Source organism: Schistocerca cancellata, chromosome 1, assembly GCF_023864275.1.
Source record: "Schistocerca cancellata isolate TAMUIC-IGC-003103 chromosome 1, iqSchCanc2.1, whole genome shotgun sequence".
NCBI classification, from domain to species: domain Eukaryota; kingdom Metazoa; phylum Arthropoda; class Insecta; order Orthoptera; family Acrididae; genus Schistocerca; species Schistocerca cancellata.
In genome coordinates, this window is record NC_064626.1 from 877487312 (window position 1) to 877509207 (window position 21896).

The 21896-nt window shown below is 39.1% G+C and overlaps 1 protein-coding gene and 1 non-coding gene across 4 annotated transcripts in view; both read left to right on the forward strand.

Moving 5' to 3' along the window:
• The window catches only part of LOC126190282 (cell division cycle and apoptosis regulator protein 1-like), a 253430-nt gene that overhangs the window by 158743 nt on the left and 72791 nt on the right, over nucleotides 1–21896 (forward strand). For all 3 annotated transcript variants that reach the window (XM_049931010.1, XM_049931011.1, XM_049931009.1), the window contains exons 11-12: nucleotides 4277–4499; nucleotides 6120–6194. In XM_049931010.1, the coding sequence (XP_049786967.1) occupies nucleotides 4277–4499; nucleotides 6120–6194 (298 nt within the window). The remainder of the gene's footprint in view (nucleotides 1–4276; nucleotides 4500–6119; nucleotides 6195–21896) is intronic.
• Nucleotides 12421–12493, forward strand: Trnas-cga (transfer RNA serine (anticodon CGA)). Its single transcript has one exon. It is a non-coding gene; the product is annotated as a tRNA-Ser (tRNA).

Below are 21896 nucleotides of genomic sequence, written 5' to 3' on the forward strand. Positions count from 1 at the left end.
CATCTTCAGAAGTAAAATAGACTCATATAATCTCTGTCTCTTGGTCTACACAAGATGCAAAACACGCTACTTGCATCTCAGTCAAGACACTGCTGCCGGATTCTTATTTTGACATTGTCTTTCCAATTATTTGAGCCTGTTTCACTTCTAAAGATGACTGTGTAAACTATAAAACCCAGTAAATTGAAGTAAATAAAGCTTTTCTTGTGCAGCTGACAACTGAAGTTCTATCTTTGTTGAGATATTTGTACTGTGTACAGATGTTCCCAATGCGAAACAGTGAAAAACGTAATTTGGGTAATAAACTTGAATAATTACTCTGTAACGAGGCTAATGTAAAAAACTTATTAAACCATTCTGATAAGCCTCTAGCAGTCCGTCAGTAGAGTTTGGGTTCCCTATGTTTACCACTTAGGGTGTTCATAAGTACCAAGAGTGGTCAAAGTAGTTCAGTATAACTGAGGGTGATAGGATAGCTAATCTGTCTGAAAGAACATATTCCATAGGAATGATGTCAGTCATTTTATGCACGTACAGTTCAGTTCAAGAACTGGTTTAATTAAAGGAAGTTTGGAAAGGTAGAAGATCCAAATGTATGTTTAAACTGGACATAAAATAGTGCAAACCAAAATGGAACACTGAAAGAGTAAGAGTTTGTATCAACTGTAATGTAGTCTACCATACAGTGGAGTACTTTGGCGATAAGTTCACTTTAAAAAGTTTGTAGTGATCTTGTTTCTATTTCTTCCCATGTATTTAAATCTTGGTTTTGCATGTTTTTATTCACAATAGAAAATTCTTTTCTAATAATTGTCGGGCCTTCATAATATTTCCTCTTTCTTTTTAAATGTTCTTTCTGCTGTTGTGTAAGTCTTTCCAACAGTAAGTTTATTTAGATGGAGACCAATCTGTGGAATGCAACCACCTTATGAAAAAGCCACTTCTCTTAGATACATTGTAAATCCCACTTGTGAACAGACTTCCTTTCCAGTAAGGCATCAACTCAGAGTTTCCTTATAGGCATGGCATTTGTATTCTAGCAAGAAGTGAATTCCTACAGGGTACATTAAAACCTTTGTGAAATAGATGTTTTGCTTTCACATAATCAGTTAGGATATAATGTTGTTACTTGTTGCCATATGCAAAGAAATTTAAAAAAATAAAATAAAAAGGTTGTAATAAAGATTCAGTCTTAGGTAGTAGATGCTTCTTATTCTAAATGGTATTATTTCATTTCTGTGCCAGTGTTCAGAATTTAACAGTTGATAGTTATTAGTTAGGACCAAGGCAGACTGCTCAGTGCCTCATAAGAGTCACAGTGCAAAATTGAGTCATTCTGCTTTATTTCATAAAAGTGCATCAATGAAATTAATATATGTGCATGACATGTGTAACAGATTGAAGAACAGCTCAAAACATAGTTAAGGAATCCAGTTAAGCTACTTAACTAAGGATGTTACTTGACCCCAGCAGTATTGAGATTGTAATGTTTGGCCCAGATTGCATTAGTTCATCTGAGTGAAAGAGAGCATTGTTGCACAGTACCAGAGTAACATTACCACTGTTATATGTTTGCTTTGGTGTATCCTTCAATCATTGTTATAGTCAACAAATAGAATGTGTTGCATGTACATTCATTCAGTTTTGCAGTGAAAGAGAGGATTGGGAAGGACGTTAGAAGGTAGGAGAACAATAGATAGGTGTATGTAGACAATGCAAGGCGTTAAAAGATAATGTGAAGCAAATGAGTCAGGGTTCTTTAAGACATCGTGGAATTCAAGAATGAAGAATGAGATATGAACAGAACCAGTTCTGTTTCGGTTGTAAGATACAAATGTTGACAAAATTTATTGCACACTAACAAAGATTGTTATCAGTATGACAATGTAAAAAAGTGGTTTTCCATGTGATAATGGAATAATATGTCATTTTAACACATTTGACTGTTACTATAGTACTGTATCTGTTGCCAATATGGCTGATACTAGCAAGTGAAGGCCTGAGGGGTATTACTTATTCTAAAGATGCCTGTAACACCATAGAGTCCTATTTGAGGTTAAAATACTAGTACTGTTTTCTTTGCAGCCATTTTTATTTGTAGTAAATGTTCATCAAGCGAAGTAGAGGACTTGTGTAAACACATATAAAAGCATGTATACATTGAACCTCATGTAGTTCTCAAACAGAGAAACAGAAAAACATATGGAGAATGTAAGAGTAAAATGAAATATACAGGTCCATAGTCTTCAGCATTGTCATACACAGCTTGACTTTGGCGTTGATTAACAATATAGGCTACACGTTGGCAAATGTGACCTTTAACCTGGCTGTGGTCAGGTTTTTATTTTCCTTGTCTCTTCCCCTTTCCTGATCTTCCTGTTTTTAATATACCTCTTTTCAGGACTCCTGGCTCCGTCCCTTTACAGTGTCTTATGTTTCCTCTGCTTACTTTATTATTTATGGAAGTTTCACTGAAAATAACAATTGTCAGTTATCATTAATACAGTCATTTGGTGTAATGTTCAGTAAATCCCATCTTGAAGGAGCAACTTTTGGGATACAAAACAGGTCATTTTTAATTTGTCTTAACATTGTACTTATAACGATAATCAAGAACAAATCTTTGTTAAGAAAGATCAGATAAATTTCAAATGTAGCCAGAAACATTTGAATCTACACCTACATTTGTGCTCTGCTAGCTGCTTTAGAGAATCAGTAATTAGTTGCAAAGCACAGTAAACAGAAACAGTGCTGTATTAGCTGTGTTCTGTTTACAGAGGGTTTTTTTCATGTATGGAATCAATAATGACCTTGGCTGGTCCAAAGTAGGATGAGGTTGCTGTTCGTACTATTTACATTTAACGAAATCACACTCTTCACATTTGTTTCTTTCTTAAACAATTTCAGTTGCACTGTTCAGTGGTAATACAATTTTCTCCTTATTTTCCTGTTATTCATTGTATCTTTAATTTCCGAATAGCATCTGTAATTAAACATTTCTCTGACCTTTGCACAGATTTTGGGACTGTTGTTCTTGTGTTCCTCCCTACATTGACTGACATGATAACTGAACAGCTAATGTGGCAAGTGTAGTTATGAGTCAAAGTCTTGAGGAGGAAAACAAGATGAACTGATCCACACTCATATGAAGTTTATGAAAAGTCCTTGTGTGGATGGGTCTCAAAAGAGGTAAGGAAAAAATCTGAGTGCATATGACAGAGCAAAAAAAGTTGGAAGTCTCAGGAAAACCAGTACACTAATCTAGAAAAAATGAAGTCTATATTTAAAAGGAAATCATAGAACACATTCATTAAAGAAATAAATTGCAGCAGCACACTCCTTGATAATCTCTTATATCATATTAGACTTGCAACATGAAACACTGACATTGATAGATATAATGAGAGCTTTTAGTCTTTACTAGGAGATGATAAAAGGATGATAGCAAAGTTTCCAAATGACGTGTTAATACTAGAGTGTAACCGTGTTGTTATCACTCTTTACATCACAGCATTATATCTGCAGTATTCTTAAGGATGTGGCACAACATAAAATGTCTAAGGAGTTTAAATATAAATTCTCCCTTTACTTTTCTATCTGAAACCAGTGTTTCCTCTGTTGATATATTAGAACATTAAGACATCACTTTGCCATACACACAGAATATGTTCACCTTTCTTCAAGTGTTAGTTTTGATTATTTACTCTAAAATGAATTCATGAAAGACCTTTCTTTGTCTTATCTATTGTATTTGGTTTTATGGTGAGTGATACTGATTTATTTAGTCCACTTAGCATTTCAGTGTCTGAAAAGCACCTAATTTGTTCCTGCTAGTGATTACAACAAGTAAGTATTCTGTAATTGTTTTGTACTGATAAGCCATTCATTGTAATCCCTCCATTTTGTCGTATTGAAACTGAATGTATTCTGGGAAAGCACGGACACTGCAGAATGTGCAACCTGAGGTAAGCTGCTGCTCAGAAATTTAACATTATTTTCTGTTTTTCCAGGCACTACTTATTTTTTTCAGAAAGCTTCCAAATTTTTGTACCGGTATCGTTTCTTCTGGCTATGTAGAAGTTATTCAGTTTCTAGCTCCAGGTGTCACAGGAAAAAAATTCTGTGAGGGATGCAAGTAACATTATTTGCTTCTTGCTATGTCAGAAATGCCATGCAAGTGTCATCTTGCTGGTATTGCCCACTATTTACGGTGATATCAGTTGGCCTGTACGGGCATTTGTTGTTTTTAATTAGAGGGTTACTTTGGCCCTCACAGGTATCGGTTCCTGGAGATTTACTACCGACGCGGAGAGACCACGCACAAGGGTCGAACGGTGGCGGCGCGGGTTGAAACAGTGGTACTATTTCTCCCAGATGTTTGGAGCTGTGTGCCAACCCGTCTTGAATGGGATGGCTTGCATCTCAACTACAAGAAGCAACTGGAACGCAAGCAGAAGGCTGACCAAGACGCGGCCAACGGCGCTACGGGCGATGAAAAGGCACAGCAATCAACCCTATATTTTCTCTCTTTCTCTTCCCCTTGTTCCTTGCCTCGAGTGTTGTGTCCATTCTGGAAACATAATGTATACCATATCTTGTTTTTCTTTATCAGGCAGCACAGTGTGGAATGAGTCATGTGACAGCGGATCGAGGTGGAGCCAGCATTTTGGGGAAACATTATGTCCAAACCTTTATGTCGTTGTTTTACAGATGATCTGCTTTTAACTCATATGTTCTTTTTTTTTATTTTTTTTTATTTGTACTTTATAGGGACTGTCAGCTTGTAGAAAAATAATCACATTAAAATAATGTGTATTCACTATATTCTTCGCACTCCTCTTCCCTTTTCGTATTACACTGCTCATTTCGTTGTGCTAAGAACAAAGTAAGCCATAAATTGGGTACAATTCTGTATTCAGCCCATTTGCAGGGTGTGCTCTTGTAGTGGTGACATCACAATTTTGTGGAAAGTCACATGATGGTTTTACTTATAGCTGTGAAATTAATTCCTGTTTGTTTGTGTTATTCTGATAGTCAACCAATAATACTCTTAACTTCTTTGAAGGCTATGTACGTTACATGAGAGGAAATTAGATGTCATTATTAATTGTGTTGTGTTATTTCATTGAGTGATCATTTCATTTGCAACCAGTTGAACAAATACATAATGTGCATGCAGACAGTCCACATATGTATCAGCTGTTTCTGAATATGGACTAGCAAGTTTTTATTTATTTAAATATTTATTTTGACTGAGTTCAACTAGACGTACATGTAGACATATAATCAAAATAGGGAAAGACCTACAGGCTTCAGACCTGCTGACAGTCTCATCCTGTTGTGACAAAACTGCAAACTATTTGACATAGTTGGTTCCCCATCACTGGTGAAGCCGTGACATTCTCATCTTCAACCACAAGATCTGTACCCCAAGGAGTTTATTGTGTGATAGACAGCCAACAGAGCGTTACAGATTGCTGCAGTTCATGTGCGTAGTAGGGAAGCATCTCCTGTATGGAGGATCTGTTTTCATTGTGTGATACTCCTGGAGGTGGAGATGTAGGTAACAGAAGATGACCAACCAATTGGCGGATTCCAGCTGTGCAGGTGCAAGAGCTTCGAGTGATGTAAGGAATTCACAGAATGTTCCAGATGTGTGTGTTCTCGTCGTAAGTTTTATTTATTAACTGCTGCCTAATTATGGTGTTGTGCCATTATTAGAGGATTAGAGCAGTTGGCTGTTCCCTTTTAACTTGTCATCTGTTTATTATTTCAAGAGATACTGAATTCTTACACAGCATTTTCTAACTACATATCGTGCAGCAGTTGTATGCTGTTTCAGTAAGGCAGTACCATTTCTTTGAAAAATGCTGTTTTGAGAGTTCAGTCTCTCAGGTGGCAACTGACAGCATATGATAGATGCTGGCATAAGTAAACCTTTTTTTTTTTAATTGCTGACACTTCTTTTCTTCACTTTTTGAGTTTTATTCATTTGCCCAATCAGTGCTTTTTAGCTTTTTTGTTTCTCCCTGCTCACACCATTAATCCAGTCCTGCAGTAGTGCTGTGCTAGAATCCCAGATGCAAGAATGAATTAAAACATACAGTACTTAATTGCAGGAAGTTGGTGAAGAAACACAAGATGTCAAAAGAGAACCAACACATTTTTCGGAACTTGACCCAAAAACAATGAAGGTAAGTTAAAATTCATTCCCTGCATGGGATACAGATAACAGTGGTGATGATTTGTTCTCTTACTGTAACATATAATGTTCCTGTACAGTTTACATTCAAGCCTAAGTGCTAATTTTTAAATTGTGAAAGTAGATGCTGTCTGCATGGATTTCCAAAATTGTATCTTGTACTGTAATGTAGATAGATGTATACAGTTAATAGTTAGATAACTGGTAGTGGATTCTGACTGGGAACTTGGTTTATAAATCTCAAAAACTTTTGCAAAATAATTTGAAACCCACTACTTTGATGTAGTTGGGAACAGTAATGAGGGTACAGGGATGGTAGAGCAATAGAAAACGCCTCACAGAAAGTGTGTTGCTGTTGCAAGGTGAAATTATTCAATATCCTGTGTCAGGGGTCGAAGTCCCCAAACTTTTCCTCTGACAGAGTACTTAGAGCATCCTGGTGCTCTGGTGGAACACCTTGTATGTTCTGAAGGTTAGAGAGAGAGAGAGAGAGAGAGAGAGAGAGAGAGAGAATCTCATTTTATGTACTGATTACTTCAATTTTAAGTCATAACTAATAACACAAAAATATAATAAAATAATTAGTATTGTCAAAAGTCTTAAAAAAAGAACTGCCATGTTCTTAATAGTTTTTTGCCAAGCTCGTACTCAATCACCGCAAAACACCAGTGCTCTGTGGAACACAGTTTGGGAAACTCTGTTCTATTTTCCTTACTAACTTTGTTATAGATTCATCCTCATAAATATTAGCAAACTTCAGTTTATTTGTTATCAGTACTTCTTTAATTGCTATCTTCATATAATGACACATGACCTGCATTGCAAGTGCTAATAATGTATATATGTGACAACTGCTGCTAAAATCAGAAACATACGTTTCAAAGTCTTCTTTGAAAATGCTTGCCACTTTTTTATGTGGTGTCACGTGCTGTACTAAAAGCATTTTGTAGGACTGCCTTGGTTCCTCTACTTGCCTCATACATAGCAGAAACATTATTTCAGAGCAGCACTTCATCAGTTTCATGGTTTATTTTAAACTGTTGAGATTGTCCTTGGTGATGTGAGATATGTAACTATGTGCTGTCTCTTGAGGCAATTTTTATTTATTTATACGTGTCCAGAACATAACATATTAAATATGATTTATCATTCATAGCATATCATACATATGTATTACAAGTATTACAGAGAATATGTGCATATTTATATTCCATGTACTGTTCAGAATTCCGCTGCACAGACTGCCTTATCATTGGTGATAATCAGATCATCCGTGGAGACAGGTTCCGACAGTTTCCCGCAGTTGAGTAGGTGGTGATGGTCTTCAGGTTCACCACACTCACATAGTTCATCCCCTGAGATGTATCCCCATTTCTTCATGTTCTCCTTACACCGAAATACTCCAGTTTCTCACTCTATTGAGTAACTTCCATGTCGTGTATGGAAGATGATGACCTGTAGCAATTCTTCCTTGGGGTTGTCCCAACATTTCTCTGATGATGAGCTACGCCAGAGTTGTATCCTACAGTCTGCAGGTGATGTCTGGATTGGTTGCGTTGTCCAGAGAAAATGTTTTCTCGACTTAAGTCTTGGTGTTTGATGTTCGCATCCAAACAGGGGGTGTCTCTGATCCGTCACGTGCTTCTTTCTTTCCGCTTCAGTTGCTGTTCTCCTTCGAATGTCTGGAGGTGCATGCCCATGAGGTGGTAGATTTTATCAACAGGGGTTGCCCGCAAGCAGCAGGTTACAATTCATCCTGTTTCATTTAGGGCAATATTTACCTTTTTGGCATGGCTGGAGTTCTGCCATACAGAAACAGCATATTCAGCAGCGGAGAAGCACAAAGTGAGGGCAGATGTGCGGAGGACCTGTGGGTGTGCTCCCCAGTTGTTGCCTCTCACTGACTTTCATTTTTGTATCTGTACAGTGGTTCTTGAAGGTGAGGGACTGGTCCAACTTTACTTCGAGCTACTTTCGGGTGTCACAGTGGGTTAGCTGTTGACCTCTCCAGGTTATACTTTCGGGTGTCACAGTGGGTTAGCTGTTGACCTCTCCAGGTTATTCTCAGTCTCCTCAGTGGCTCTCCGTTCCATAAGTTGATTGCACACACTTGTGTTTTGGAGGGGTTTGGCTTCAGGTAGTTGCTATTGTAGTAGTTAGATAATACCTCAAGACTTACTGTGAGTTTTTCTTCCACCTCCTCATAAGTTCTACCTTGCGCGGCAAGTGCTGTGTCATCTGCATAAATGAAAGATCTTGTGACAGAATTAACTTGCTGGTCATTAGTGTAAATATTAAATAGCAGTGAGGCTAGCACACGTCCTTGGGGGATACCATTTCTCTTTGCCCTCCACCGGCTCCTCTTGTTTTGTAGATTAACAAAGAAACGTCTGTTTTGTAGCAGGCGTCTTATAAACTGTGTTAGGTGGAAGTCTTTCGTGATGGCATAGATCTTTGTTAACATTTTCCTCCCATCCTGTAATCCTATAATGGTGTCATATGCAGCAGTAAGATCCACAAAGGCGACACCGGTGATCTTCCCACATTCATATCCATCCTCTATGTGTTGTGTCAGGTTCAAGATCTGTCCACAACACGACCTCCCAGGGCAGAACCCAGATTGTTCTCTGATCAGTGTTTGATTGACTTGGTCCGAGATTCGATTGATGATCATTCTCTCTCAAACTTTGTATAGACGACATAAGAGTGATATGGGTTGGAAATTTTTGGCATCTGTTGGCTGTTTTCCCGGTTTCAGTGGGGCCATAGCCTGAGGCAATAGAAAGCAGTCTTATGGGAAGCGGTAGTGAGAGTGAGTTCCTTTCTCCTCTGTGTGAAAGTAAGGACAAGGTACCCAATTGTGATTCGTGCCCATCTGGGTTTGTTGTTGCACCCTTTCACCTTCCAAAAGTGTGACCAACAGCAGTAATGACAATGAAGATGGTTGCTTCCAGTGAAAAAAAGTGAAGCCTGTGCTTAACTTTCAACAGTGCAGGAGAGAGCTGAGGGTTGGCAATTTTTATGGAGAACATTCCTGTGTGAATCTTACACTTACAGCAAATGCTAGTGCACTAGAAGTTTCTCTGACATTATTCACAAAGGGATTGGCTTCAATTATTGTAGGTTTTAAAGTGAAATACCTTCAACCACTGCATATAGCACAGAATATTTTATTAATTGTGACAATTCCAGCTGTGAAAGTTAACATTTTACAAACACGTTTAACTTTTACATCAAGTATTGGTACCTAAGTTTTCAAAGTGAATTTATGTAAAGCATGTGATTTTACTTTAAGACAAAGGGAATTCCAGGAGTGAGAGTATATACATAAGTGTAAGTAAATAAATGTGTGAATTGCACAGCTTTCGCCACTTATCTGATTTTGCGTCCCCTTTCACACTAGAGTGTCCAACTCATTGCAGTTGAAGCATCTCCATCCTTTGCCGTTACGCATGCAGTCACTTGACCATTGGCTACTGGCTCCAGAATTGAAACACTTTCTGTTTGGACCCCATGTTGCAGTTTTAGTGTGTTTGTTACTAGAGTTTGTAGCTGTCACCTGATAGTATGCTGAGACTGCTTTCTTGGTTCTATTCTCCCATCACTACTTAGTATGGTACCAAGATATTCATAGTTGTCTGCTTTTCAAGAGGCTTTCCATTACGTAGTATATGGAGCTGTTCTTTCTGTTAGATCTGTTTTAAAATGTGCATTACTTCGGTTTTATCTGCACTCACTGTCATTCCTTTTCTCTTCTCATCTTCTTCATACCATTCCACTACGCCCTGCTGAAATCTTTCGTGTATATCAGTTAGTGGTACTATATCACTTGCATAGGACAGCATCTAATCAAATGATCAACACAGTATTATGGAAGAAAGAGATAAATATGAAAACTAAAATGCAAATTTATAATGCAATTATGGTATCAGTTACAGTGCATAGTATGAAAAGTTTGGCACTACAAGAGGAACTACTAAATGTGATTACTACCACAGAAATAAAGTTTATGAAGAAAGTGATGGGAAAGACAAAAAGAGATTGAGTTTGGAATGAAAGAATTAGAGAAGAGACACAGCAGAAGAAAGCAGTGAGTGTGGTGGCTGAGCAGCCTCAGTTGAGGTGGCAAGGTCATGTTACGAGAATGGGAGAGAAAAGAAAAGCTAAACAAGTATTTGAAATGTGTGTGCAGGAAGCAGCTGGATGAGGAAGACCCCACACTGCATGGGAAACAAGGTGGAGAAGCTGGGAAAATGGCGAGGAAATGAAGATATTGTGCGTGAATAGAAGGGAATGGAAGAAGTGGATAGAGTGAGATTATCCTGGCACTTGAAAGCATAAAGGAATTGAAGAAGAAGAAGAAGAAGAAGAAGAAGAAGAAGAAGAAGAATAGCAGTTTCAGCATGTTACTAGAATTTCCAAAATTTTTGTTGTTGTGACTTACTGCCCTTTCAGCAGTGACTTCACAGCTCTTTCATGATACCTCATTTCTTTCCTGAAACTCTTTCATATCTTCACTGTTATAAAGTAGAGATTTTGTTCCTGAATCATCTTGTATCCCATCAGGCACATAGTGGAACTAAAAGTCATTGACAGTATCAGCACAGCTGGCACTCTCTTTCGTTCTGAGACAATGTTCTTGAATAGACACTTCCTGGTTTGTCTTTCATCAAGACAGCAGTTTGTGGGTCTCTGCAGCATTTGGCTTCACATCAAATTCTTCTTCCAAAGCTTTCTTCAGTGCAGCCCATGATGTTAAGACCCTTCTCACTCTGTGTAAAAAGCTTAACCAATGCAAGCATTTTTTTTTTTTTTTTTATGAAAGTAAGCATTTCAGTTGGTCCAGTTAATTACAAATGCTGTTTCCTTGAAGGCAGGGATCCACTTTTTAACTGAGTATCCGTAACTGCCAGTAAACGATGTAAGAGCACCATCAACATCGTGAAACAACAGAGAAAATTTGCGTTGATCCTATGCATGTGATGAAAATTGTGTTTTTTTTTACCCCATCATCTTTTCCAGTAAACGCAACCTTTTATTGCTATCCTTTTGGATTGCATCATCATCATCATCATCATCATCATCATCATCTTCATGTTCAATGTCATCATTAATTTTCAAGTCAAGCTTATCTCTTTTGGAGAAATAAGAATAAATATAGTTATTCATCTCATTTTTCATCCCATTATCTACACACAATAGATTGCAGATAGCTGCCAATTCTGTTTTTGATAATGCCACTTCAACAATTGACTTCGTAGCTGCAGATTCACCAGCTACTAATTGAAAAGTAAAGCCAGAAAATTCTCAGAGGCTTTTGCATTTTTTTCTGTCATTTGAACTTTTGTGAAAATTAACTTACATGATTTTAATCTGTGCAGAGGCTATATTTTTATTTACTTTTTTGATTTGGCTTAACATTACTATTATAGATATTTTATCTGCCTCCTTTACTTTTCACAACATTCCAAAATACCAAACAAATCTGTTATTTATAATGGCTCAAAATTGATGCATAGATAAACCAGCCATTGTGAATTATAACTCAGTCTTCCACATCCGAACATGTTTTGTCAAGTAGTTGAATATATTTCTCCTTTTGTCACAATGGTTAAAATTTCTGCCTGCATAATTCTACTACTGCTAATCATCATTGAAATGTGCATCCTGGTTATATAACCAAAATCCACTTAACTCATATAGTGTTACATTGTTATGGGTAAAATGGCCCTCTGAAAATTTCATGGTAAATATTAAAGATTAGTTGGCCAAATCAGCATTGCTCCTCATACTGTTGTTCATGGTGGGACCTCCAAAATCTGTAGAAAAAGGGGTCCGATTTTCATGTAAGCCATTTATTACTCACACACTGTTACAAACACTAACAATGATGAACACAAAGAAACAACAAAGGACAGTCACATGCAACTCTTATGTTCTCTGTGTACATAGTTTCTCCATACATACACAAAACTACTCTGCAATATTCATTGTGTCTTTTGCCTCTCTTGTCTCACTGGTAGGAAAACCTTCAAATCCCAAGCTAAAATTTCATTCTAGACACATCCCCCAGGCTGTGGCTAAGCTTTGTCTCTGCAATATCCTTTCTTTCAGGAGTGCTAGTTCTGCATGGTTCGCAGGAGAGCTTCTGTAAAGTTTGGAAGGTAGGAGACGAGGTACTGGTGGAAGTAAAGCTGTGAGGACGGGGCGTGAGTCATGCTTGGGTAGCTCAGTTGGTAGAGCACTTGCCCGCGAAAGGCAAAGGTCCCGAGTTCGAGTCTCGGTCGAGCACACAGTTTTAATCTGCCAGGAAGTTTCAATGAGTGTGCTGTTTACAGTGCACTCAGTGGCAATAGGGCTAAAAATAATGTTTACTTTTATAATTCACAATACCTCACTATACACTTGGTAGTGGTGTGCTATCACCAACATAGGTTTAAGTGTGTAGAGATGCCAATTATTTTCATCTTTTATGCTAATAGTTCTGCAGCTGTTTTATTGCCTTATATTTACAATTTTGGGTTGATGACTGAGAATCATAGCTTGGAGTGACACACTCCCAATTGTCATGTGAATAGTCGGGAGGAAGATTTTGATACAGTGGGCTGGAAGAAACCGTTCAAAAGACATGCAAAAAGTCACTAAATGTATTAATGTTTCATTAACGTGTGTGGTGAACACTGCATCTTCTGTATTCATAAAATGTGGAGGTGGGGTACAGTGTTAAACATTAACAGTTCTGCTGCGTGTTAAGAAATATTCTTTTTAGGCTTGTTTTTTAGTGATATAACCATTTTCTCCCAAGATAGAGTATATGGTGTCAGGTTCAGTTATTTAGGAAAGTCATATCAGTGAACAAAAAATAAACATCAGCTATTTATGTTAGGTACCTTGCCAGAATTGTTGAAAGATAAAAGATGTGTTCATAAAGTGATGTAAGTGATTATATTGTGAAGTAAATATTTGACACAGTGTATTCACACCACTTGGGCTTTATTGCTTCAAACAATGTTTGTGTCAGTATTGTCGATTTTCTGAAACTTGGCTCAAAGGCTGTATTGTCGATTTTCTGAAACTTGGCTCAAAGGCTGTATTACAGTGCCTCATGGAGCAAATGACCGAACAATGGTATGCGATCATCTTCTGGACCAAAGTTATACTGATACTTATCAGCTGATCCAACAAGTCTATAGGAACTAAGCTATATAATCTTTGAAAATTTCAAGATGGTTGAAGATGTTAAAGTAGAACCGGGAAGAAGTGATTGACAGTCCCTACTGTGGATGGCCACCAACCAGCCATGTTGATGAGAATGTGCCTCAAGTGTGGATGTTGTTCTTTGACTGTCAAATGAGTGTTAAGATGATTGCTGGCACACTGAACCATCAAGTATTCATTGTAAACAATGTATGACAAGCATCATAACATGCACAAAATGTACACCAAGTTGCTTCTAAAGCATTTGTCAGACAAGCAAATGCCAATCAAGGGACAGTAATGAATAAATTTCCAGAAGTGTTCTAACTCAGCCTGATTTTTCACAGTGTTATACTGGGATGAAACATGATTATTTGAGTACAATCTGAAAAAAAAGCGCCAGTGTGCTAAATGCCACACCTTGGCTTCTTTCAAACAAAAAAATTCAAGACTGAACTAGATAAACATGAAAACAATGCTGGTTGTCTTTTTTGACAACTAAGGGTGTGATCCAGGTCCACAAGAAGTTAGTAGTACCTGTAGGATAGACCATTGAAGCTGCCTACTTGCCTATTACATTGAAGTTCTCAAAATACTTTGTTAAAAAAAGTGTCCTTGGCATGTGAAAGGAGATCTCACTATCATGGCATGTTGCCAAATACATCTCTCATTGTGTCCATGAGTTCCTGGCCAAGCACACATCATAACACTGCCCAGGCCCCATTACGTTCCCCAGTTGGCTCCAGCAGACCTTTTTATGTTTCTGAGGGTTTAGACTGCCTTCAAAAGACACCATTTTATCAGTGAGGCAGTCCACGCTTCTTTGATGACCGTTCTGAACAAATTTCCCATTGAGACCATCCAGGTTGCCTACCATGTCTGGGAAAATCTCTGGAAAAAGAACATGTATGTGCACAATGGTAGTACTACAAAGACTGTTAAACATTTGCAGCTAAAACTTTATTAATAATAAGTTTGTAAAAATGCTGTGTCTATGTGTCTGTCTTTGAAAACGCTTATCTCCAAAACTACTAGACAAATTTTCATGGAGTTTTCGCAGGTAACTTGAGCATAGTTTGGGACACCATATAGGCTTTAGGTAATCAAAATTGGATTACAGAAAAAGATATCATAATTTACATTGAGGTGACAAGTCATGGGATAGTGATATGCAGTTATACACTTGACGATAGTATCACATACACGAAGTACAAAATGCCAGTGCTCTGTTGGAGCTATCTCAGGTGTTTCTTGTGAAAAGGCATCAGGCATGATTATGGCCACATGATGGGAATTAACAGACTTTGAACATGGAATGATAGTCGGAGGTAGATGCATAGAACTGGGAATTGTTAAGAAATTCAGTATGCTGTATTCTAAGCTCCACATGAGTGTGACTTGAATGTCAGAATTCAGGCATTACCTCTCATCATTGACAACTCAGTGGCAGACCGCCTTCATATAACAACCAAGAGCTGTGGCGTTTGTGTAGACTTGTCATTGCTAACAGACAAGCAACACTGCATGAAATAACCATAGAAATCAATGTGGAATGTACGACAAACATTTCTGTTACGCTCGTGCATCAAAATTTGGCGTTAATGGTCTGTGGCAGCAGATGACTGACGCGAGGGCATTTATAAACAACAATGGAATTTTTATTAATCAAGACACCATGTCACTGGGCCACAATTGTTAGTGATTGGTTTCAAGAACGTTCCGGATAATTTGAGCATGTAGTTTGGCCATATGAATCCCTTTAAATATTTTTGGGACGTAATTGAGAGGTCAGTTCATGTACTGGCAACACTTTTATAGTTATAGATGGTTATAAAGGAGCATTGGCTCAATATTTCTGCAGAGATCTTCCAACTACTTGTTAAGTCTATGACACACAAAGTTGCTACACTACACTAGCAAAACGAGGTCCAACATGATACTAGGAAGTACCTCATGACTTTTGTCACCTCACTGTACTGTTTTACTAAAACTTTCTTTTCTCTCTGTCTGTGTACACTAATCTCCATAACTACTTGACAGATTTTTATGGGGTTATCACAGGTAACTTCAGCTTATATTTTCCACATCTCTGAAATCACTAGACCAAACTTGGAACATGGGGGGCGGGGGGGTTAAGAACCACCTACCTATCAAAGGTGTGGGAGGTGAGGATGAAAAAGAATTGTGAGTCACTATGCCCAAGTACCCAGATTTTATTTATCCATTATTTGAGAATTAGAGCTCTAAGTGACTTGTAATGACCTTTACAAATAATTTTAAATATTTACATCTTTTCTCTGGAGCTCTCCACCACACACACACACACACACACACACACACACACATAATGATGAAAGAAAAATATTTAATCGCTTACTACACTGTTACTGTTCATTTTTGCGTCAGGCATGATATTTTCATTTACCACTTCTTTAGTACTAACTATACTCATGGCGGATTTCACAGATAGTGTTCATACACTCCTGGAAATGGAAAAAAGAACACATTGACACCGGTGTGTCAGACCCACCATACTTGCTCCGGACACTGCGAGAGGGCTGTACAAGCAATGATCACACGCACGGCACAGCGGACACACCAGGAACTGTGGTGTTGGCCGTCGAATGGCGCTAGCTGCGCAGCATTTGTGCACCGCCGCCGTCAGTGTCAGCCAGTTTGCCGTGGCATACGGAGCTCCATCACAGTCTTTAACACTGGTAGCATGCCGCGACAGCGTGGACGTGAACCGTATGTGCAGTTGACGGACTTTGAGCGAGGGCGTATAGTGGGCATGCGGGAGGCCGGGTGGACGTACCGCCGAATTGCTCAACACGTGGGGCGTGAGGTCTCCACAGTACATCGATGTTGTCGCCAGTGGTCGGCGGAAGGTGCACGTGCCCGTCGACCTGGGACCGGACCGCAGCGACGCACGGATGCACGCCAAGACCGTAGGATCCTACGCAGTGCCGTAGGGGACCGCACCGCCACTTCCCAGCAAATTAGGGACACTATTGCTCCTGGGGTATCGGCGAGGACCATTCGCAACCGTCTCCATGAAGCTGGGCTACGGTCCCGCACACCGTTAGGCCGTCTTCCGCTCACGCCCCAACATCGTGCAGCCCGCCTCCAGTGGTGTCGCGACAGGCGTGAATGGAGGGACGAATGGAGACATGTCGTCTTCAGCGATGAGAGTCGCTTCTGCCTTGGTGCCAATGATGATCGTATGCGTGTTTGGCGCCGTGCAGGTGAGCGCCACAATCAGGATTGCATACGACCGAGGCACACAGGGCCAACACCCGGCATCATGGTGTGGGGAGCGATCTCCTACACTGGCCGTACACCACTGGTGATCGTCGAGGGGACACTGAATAGTTCACGGTACATCCAAACCGTCATCGAACCCATTGTTCTACCATTCCTAGACCGGCAAGGGAACTTGCTGTTCCAACAGGACAATGCACGTCCGCATGTATCCCGTGCCACCCAACGTGCTCTAGAAGGTGTAAGTCAACTACCCTGGCCAGCAAGATCTCCGGATCTGTCCCCCATTGAGCATGTTTGGGACTGGATGAAGCGTCGTCTCACGCGGTCTGCACGTCCAGCACGAACGCTGGTCCAACTGAGGCGCCAGGTGGAAATGGCATGGCAAGCCGTTCCACAGGACTACATCCAGCATCTCTACGATCGTCTCCATGGGAGAATAGCAGCCTGCATTGCTGCGAAAGGTGGATATACACTGTACTAGTGCCGACATTGTGCATGCTCTGTTGCCTATGTCTATGTGCCTGTGGTTCTGTCAGTGTGATCATGTGATGTATCTGACCCCAGGAATGTGTCAATAAAGTTTCCCCTTCCTGGGACAATGAATTCACGGTGTTCTTATTTCAATTTCCAGGAGTGTATATACCACTGAATGTACCTGCAAAATTATGTGTATGTAAGGCACATAGTTCAGGATATATGACATCATAAACTCTGAGATGTGTGAAAAATTGCCACATCATGCACAACATTTGGATTTATTATTGCTAACTCGCTGAACCGATTTCAGTGAAGTTTGGCAAGGAGATAGCTTGGATCCAGAGAAAGAACATAGGCTACTTTAAAAAGTGTGTAGTACAATATACTTATTGATTTGAAGAATATTACTTGAATTAGAGAAAAATATTCTCTCTTTGAAAAATGTATTTAGGCCTTGACTTTTGAACTTTTATAATGTTGTTGAAAATTCTTTTCATGGTTCGTATGTGTTACATGATACAAAGCAAAGTAACCAATAAATGATTATGCAATCTTTAATGTGTTTATTCCATATTCCACACAATTTGTTGCATAATGTGTAGATACTATGCACTCTTTCCAGTATTTCAGAATGGGAGAACTTAGAGACTTGAAACAAACTCTACACATAATTTTAAACCCTTATGAAACTTTTTCTCACTAGCAGCCCCCTCAGAATGATAAGAAGGAAAAAGTTTATTACTTGCTGCATTTTTGCTGGTCATGCAGTAAAACTGTCATGTCAGCCAAGGCATCATGACATTTACATTTATTTCTTCTGTGCTAGTAACACCATTCGTGACACATTTAGCAGACAGTATCCACATATGCTGCTGAATGTACCTAAAAAATATATACCATATATATCATTGTATGATGCACTGTTCAGGATGTACAATGGAAGGATAAGGATGAGATGGCTGCCAGAGGGGGGGGGGGGGGGGGATGGGCAGAGGGAAGGGCAGGAATAGATGGACAATGTATGGGGGGATGAAAGAGGTGGACAGAGAGAAGGAGGAGAAGGAAATAGACAGAGAGGGGGAAGGAGGAGATGAACTAATAGAATTGAAATAAATACATATCAGGGCAACACCAGCTACTCTAATAGTTTTGAGTAATTTTCTACAATAGTTATATTACTTTATTTATTTGTCTGTGAGGCTGATTATATATTTTTAACCATGATAAAGCTCTTTTCCTGTATTGGAATATTGAGAATTAAAGATAATTCTTCACTATGTCATATTTAGTAATTAGTGTGCTATTTCTTAATTAATATACTAGTTTGAAATTAATGTACTGCCCATAGTTGTCCCATTTCCTGAACGTCCAAATCTTAACCCTCTAACCGGAACATCGTTTACTCGGCGGTAAGATGGAACATCGGTCTGCTAGACCGCTAGGACATTTAAAGTGTATTTTTCTCTATTTTTATGACTTTTCCGCACTTCTACGTTGCTTCTCTCTCTCTTTAAGGTGTAATTAAACATAATAATAGGTTTTTGAACCATAATATTTGTTAAAATACCAGTAAATTCAAGTTTATTACTAGGAAAAACTTTAATTTGCAGTGTTTTGTTGTTTACACATTACTCCTTTAGAAATACTTTTTTTTACATTATTATAGTTACAACACAAAGAAAATGAATACTAAAATGTAATGCAAAGAAAAAATTTAACTTTTATTTTTAATTGCACAAGTCTTGCACACTTTTCGTGAACACTCCAAGCACGTTGGTTCTTCGCAAGAAATACACTTGTAGGCAGTTTTCCTCTTTTTTTGATATGGACAAAATCGACAGGTTTTTCTTTTACCAAGTGTGTCCGTCGGACACTCATCAACTCGAACAACAAATTTATTCCGTTGGCTAACGATTTGCTTTTCTTTTGCTGCCTCTTCTTCTAAAGATGAAATAATACTTTGTAGCTCTTGAGGCAGATTGGAGATTGCCAGTCGGGATTTTACGAAATCGTAGACCAAATATAGAGAAACTCTTTTCAGGAAATCAAAACGTGATACGGTTTTCTTCTCTCCAAAAAGTCCATAAAGTATACTTGCGTTTGATCCAGCCATGGCCACCATGTGGTAAAAAATAGCCAACGGCCACCTTCTTGTTTTGCGATTAGTAGAATAAACACTGCACTTCATATCTAGCGTGTCTATTCCACTTTTTGTGGCGTTATAAAAAGATATGATTTCAGGTTTATCATTTGAAACGTCAGTGTAATTGGAATGATGCATTGACGAAAGAAGTAGGACTGCCTTATTCCTTTTTGGGACATAAGAAAGCAGAGTCATTTCTTTCGTAAAGCCATAAAGGCTGGACCCAATTTCACGATCGCTTCTTGCTTGAAATTCTGCTGGTATCTGGGGTCTGTTTCTTTTTAGTGTCCCAACTAATGTCAAATTGTGAGCTAGTAGCTCCTGGGCAAGTTCCACAGAACAAAACCAATTGTCGCAACTAATATTTCTGTTTGTGCCATACAGCCCTTTAGATAGGCGGATTACAGACTGCGTGGGAATGCTCTTTTTCTTTTCTGCTGTAGAAAGTGTGGCTCCATCACAGCCTTTGCCGGAGTAGATGTAGGCATTGTAAATATATGCATTGTGTGCATCTGCCAGACCCATGACCTTAATGCCATATTTAGCCGGTTTATTCGGCATATATATACGAAATTTAACCCTCCCTCTGAAAGGCACCAAAGTTTCATCAACTGTCAAATGCGCTCCAGGGCTATAAATTTGTTGGCAGTTCCAAATAAACTTATTAAATATGTCTGTAATGGCAGCAGCTGGGTCATATTTTTCCCTCTGTTCCCTCGTGCTCGAGTCATCGAATCTAAATGCCCTAAGCAATATTCCTAATCGCTTTTCTGTTATTATTGATCGAAAAATTGGCCTCCCCAAGACCGAAGTGGAAAACAGCGAGGTCATAGGCTCCCTCGCAGATTTGAATATGCTGCAAAGAACTGTGACTCCAATCACAGCGTTCACTTCCTGCACAGTAGTGTCTCTGTAAGCTACACTTTCTTTTAGTTCAATAACAGAACGAATTTTGGCCAACTTTTCATTAGTATGCTTTACAATCGTCTCAATCATGTCGTCAGTAAACAAAAGGCGCCACACTTCACCTGGGAGTGGGTTTTTCCCCACGGTAAGAGCAGGCCCTTGTATCTTTGATAGCCGTACCTTTATTATATTGGATGCTGCTGTTCGCGTCTTAGAGCGAACAGGAGTTGATGACCATGTGAAACACTTGTTTCTTCCGTAGTAAGAAACTGGAAGACGACTCTCATCTAGAGTGTCATCAGAACGCGTAGATGAGCTAGCAACATCAGCAGGCTTCTGTGGAGTGATTAGTCTGCTTCCACCAGAAGTTATGTCAGACTGTGGTTGCTCTCCAGTTTCTTCGCGAACTGCGGTATTTTCGACTTCAAATATTTCTCGAATAGTTTCATCATCGCGATCATCATCATTGGGAGAGTCATCGTCATTATCTGTTTCATTGCGAAGATCTTGGATAGTAAGGTCCTCATCTGGAATGCATGATTCATCTGAATCCACTTCCGAGTCTGATTCTTCAAGGTAATTTTGAGAGCGTGCAAGGGCTACAATTCTTTTCGACCGATTTGAAACATATTTCGGACCTTCCATTGTAAACCTGCAAGGAAAAAGGGAAAAATGAGTTTTAACGAAATTTAATGGGGATAATTCTATCGCTGTAATAAGTTTGCGCGGTAAATTGGAGAATGTGTGTGAAAAACGGAAAGAGGAAAAATTAAAACGTTAAATACGAGTTGTTACACTTTTTTCTCGTTCTTCTATGAACACAAAAGTATTAAGCATCGTGTGGTGGCAAAAATTTCAATCAAATAGATGAAATGTTGCTACACAGAAAACAGAAGAGTTCAAAGAGTGGAACATCGGTCATACAGACCGACAAATGCGTGATACTTTAGGAACACCGGTCTGGGAGACCGGCAAAAATTTGACACTTTTAGGAACACCCGGTCTGTCAGACCGGGAGGGGAATGCATTTTTTCGGAACACGGTCTCACAGACCGACAATACGTAACAAAAATTCTACTTACTTGAAAACAATGCATGCGCCGACAATACGTTGTTGGCCAGCTGCGGTTCGGGACCCGACTGAAGATTACTGGGCTTCTCCCCACCCTCACGAACAATGCAGCGCCGTTAGCATTGTTAATGTCAACTATGGCGGTATCTCAGACCGATGTTCCGTTCAAAGGGTTAAGACTTCATTACTTACAGTTAAATTACTGTTTTTTGGCTGGCTGAAGAGTATGACCTGCACAAATTAAAGTAATAAAGCAAAGAACTACTTCCTCACCTAGTGAGTGCCTATCTCTCTGCAAAGATTTGTAGTACACTTCCCTTTGTACAAGCTGCCTTCATGAATAATTTTGATGATACAGTGGTGACTCTGGGGTCCACAGTATGTTCTCTCTGAGTAATCGAATGTACTGCATATATTTTTATGGAATTTTACCTCTTATGCAGGTCTTTGATAATATAGATTTATGCATTGTGTTCATTTGCTTTTAATTGAAAATAGTAAACTAATATATTTGAATTCCCCAAGTTCTTTCAGCTGTAACTTTTTGGCTGTTTGCTCAGACATCAGCTCGACTCCAAACATCTCCGCCTTTTTCAGCCACATTTGACATACATCCAGAAAATACTGAATCTTCA